The sequence below is a fragment of the Mirounga leonina genome, unplaced genomic scaffold, assembly GCF_011800145.1.
Source record: "Mirounga leonina isolate KUSES-001 unplaced genomic scaffold, KU_Mleo_1.0 Mir_53, whole genome shotgun sequence".
NCBI classification, from domain to species: Eukaryota; Metazoa; Chordata; class Mammalia; order Carnivora; family Phocidae; genus Mirounga; species Mirounga leonina.
The window spans coordinates 85,129,766-85,132,946 of NW_023270807.1; the positions used below are offsets into that span (position 1 = coordinate 85,129,766).

General features: G+C 39.2%; 1 protein-coding gene across 1 annotated transcript; it reads right to left on the reverse strand.

The window, feature by feature from the left end:
- Positions 1–1,409: 1,409 nt before the first annotated feature.
- On the reverse strand, positions 1,410–2,549 carry LOC118001433 (trace amine-associated receptor 2). The gene has a single exon (XM_034991541.1). The coding sequence runs from the start codon at positions 2,271–2,273 to the stop codon at positions 1,410–1,412; it is 864 nt and encodes a 287-aa protein (XP_034847432.1). The 5' UTR covers positions 2,274–2,549.
- Positions 2,550–3,181: the final 632 nt, after the last annotated feature.

Here is a 3,181-nt window from a genome sequence, read left to right on the forward strand (position 1 = left end):
AAAAAAAATTTTAGTGGAACACAGTTCACTTATACACATACACACACACACACAACTAAAATTAAAATGTTACATTATTCCATGAAATAAATAAATATATCTAGATATAGATATAGAGACAAAGATAGATATGTATCTCAAGGAAATTGTCAAATTCTACAAATCAAGGCTCTTTCTTTCTTTCTCTCTTTCTTTCTTTCTTTTTTTTTTTTTTAGAGCCAGGTGTTAAATACTTAGCAACACACCACTGGTTGCAGACCACCAACTGCATTTCACTAGTTATTTATGGGTCTCAGCTTACAGTTAAAAGGACACTGAATAACATATAGTTTCCAGGACCTAGAACCGCCCCTACCCCTGCCATAAATGTTAGTTTTCTTCTTAGCTTCCTCCTCCCACCACTCTGATTCAAACATGTATGTACAAATATTAAGCAAAAAAAAAAAAAAAAAAAAACCCCACAACTTTTTGGTATATATTTACATCTATTAAAAATCAGAACACAGGGACGCCTGGGTGGCTCAGTCCATTGAGTGGCTGACTCTTGGTTTCAGCTCACGTCATGATCTCAGGGTCGTGAAATCCAGCCACCAGTGAGGCTCCACACTGAGCATGGAGTTCGCCTGGGATTCTCTCTCTCCCTCTCCCTCTGCCCTACCCCCGCTTGTGTGTGCACTCTCTCTCTCTTAAAAAAAAAAAAAAAAAATCAGAACACCAATGAGCAATACAAAATGTGGATGAGCCCCAGGAAGGAAGGGAGCACTGAGTAGAATTATCCTGCAAATGAACAGAAACTTGCCAGCGACTATGATTAAGATGATACATCAATGAAAACGCGAGTGAAATCCATGGCCTCCGATACGCAGTTGCCCTTCTTTCCTTTAAGAAACGTTTAACTACACCACCGTAAAATCTAGTAAAGGTTTAACTGTCCGCTAAGGAACAGAAAGTGAGTGGAAATATCACAAAAAAGTGCTAGTGGTGGTAAGAGGGGGCAGCAGCCCTCAAGCTCAGCTTGTGCCCTGATCCCTTCCAAATGGGGTAAAAGTCCTGTGTGTCCTCTTCACACCATTCCAGACTTTTCCTCATCTTCTCTTTATCTTTCTTTCTTCTTCTTTGTTTTTCCTACCTAGAAGTAGTGGGTATATCAAGTATTCTGAAAAAGAGGGATTTGGGGTTCAAAGAGAAGATTCCTTTTTTTTTTTTCTCAAGTCTTAGAAATGAAAAGCTTCCCATGGTAGCCAAAAGCGTGTGCGTGTGCGTGCGTGTGCACGCACACACACACGCTTTAAGTGATTTTATTCTTCTAAGTTCCAGTCCTTTTGCCTCAATTCACTCATACAGAAGAAGTTTATTCAGTTTCTTTTTGAGTAAACGAATTAGTATTATGGAAATGTGAGCTGAAAATTTTACCTAGTAAAATGTACTTCAGCGCTCTGCGAAAACCAGGGATAGAAGAAACCGTATATTAAGGGATTACATGTGGAGTTAAAATAACCAAACCATGTCAAAGCATCAAACAAAACCACAGGAGTAGCGAAGTCCAAAAAGGGATCCAATAAAATTGTGAAGAAACAGGGAAACCAACATAATAAGAAAACACCCATCACTATTCCTAAAATTTTGGCTGCTTTTTTGTCTTTCCTCATTTGGTTATTTTGATTTTCTGGCAAGTTATTGGTTGCACAAGGATGTTTTCTCAATACTGCAAAAATCTTGTCATAAATCCCCACCATCACAGACCCTGGAGTGAAGAAACCTGCCATGAACAAGGTGGTCCCCCATAGCTTGTTGAACATCACTGGACAGGAACTGGAACAAGCCACCAAGATATCATAGCCTTCTATCCCATTGGCATAGGCCTCGGAGAAGACCACCCCAAAAGCAAATGCTCCAGGAACCAACCAGCAGAGAAGTAGCAACCACTTAATGAGGGGAATTGTTATTTTCGTGGAATGATGTAAAGGGTAACAGATAGCAAAAAATCTATCAATGGCCACTGAGCAAAGATGGAAAATGGACGTTATGCTAAGCATCAGGTCAAAACTATAATGAATCTTGCAAAATGTAAGCCCGAAATACCAGCAAGTCTCCACTGATCTGACCATACTATAGGGCATGATGGTAAGCCCCAGGAGGAAATCAGTGACTGCCATGGAGAGGATGAGGAAGTTGGTTGGTGTGTGAAGCTGCTTGAAGTAGGAAATGGAAATGATCACGGCAAGATTGCCAAGCACCGTGATGAATATGGCTCCTGCCATAAATGAATACATAGCTGCTCAGACACCCAGTGGCCTTTGATTTTCTGGGCAAGATCCATTTCCATATCCAGAGCAATCCAGTATTTCCTTCAGAAGAAGTGAGAACACATGAAATGTTGTTAAAGTTTTCATAGACAAACTCAAGAAAAATATAGAAGACTCAAGGAAGATATTTAATTTATGCTGAAATATTAGTTATAATCTTTCTCATTTATTTATCCTAACCTTTATTTGCAACTTCATAGAATTTTAACCTGAGCTTAAATGATCATTATTTACTTTATACTTTCCTAGGTACAAATTATACCACCAACATTTTGTAAGCTCTTACTTTATGCCAGGGCCAGAAATTTAAAAAAAGGAAGAGAAGAGGAAGAGAAAGAGAAGACTGGGAGGAGAGGTGAAGGGGAAGAGAAGAAGCAACAAGTTCATTATCTAATTCATATTCCTTATGTTCATAGAAAGACTAGATATGTATTAAACAATACATTCACTTCTTCCTCAAATAAGTCTGGAACAAATAATCAGATTTTATTTGATTCAGGTCTACTGCCTTGTGGGACCAGGTTATTATCATTTGAAAATTGTTCCATTCATGTGTTGTGTTATTTTCATGGTGTTTTGATTTTGTTCTTACCAATGTTGTTTGCAAAGGAAAGAGTCATTTAAGGATGTCTAATGATCTAGTAGAACATCTTTAGCCAGTCATGGAGCCTTGACAAGCATCTCACCAGCCAGAGCAGCTCAATCAGACATGGGCAGAGGACAAAGTTGGACCACCTTCACTTCTTTGTGAAGAGCAAGCTCCCCTCCATGGTGCTTCCCCTCAGAGCCTCAGGCAATGCAAAGCAGGAAAAAATGAAAGCCTGATGTTTTAGTATGTGGGTCACATAGAGAGCTAGGAACAGATGGTAAGTGAG

Excerpts from the sequence above, each read along its gene's own strand:
- LOC118001433 (XM_034991541.1), bottom strand. The coding sequence starts at position 2,273 with ATGTATTCATTTATGGCAGGAGCCATATTCATCACGGTGCTTGGCAAT.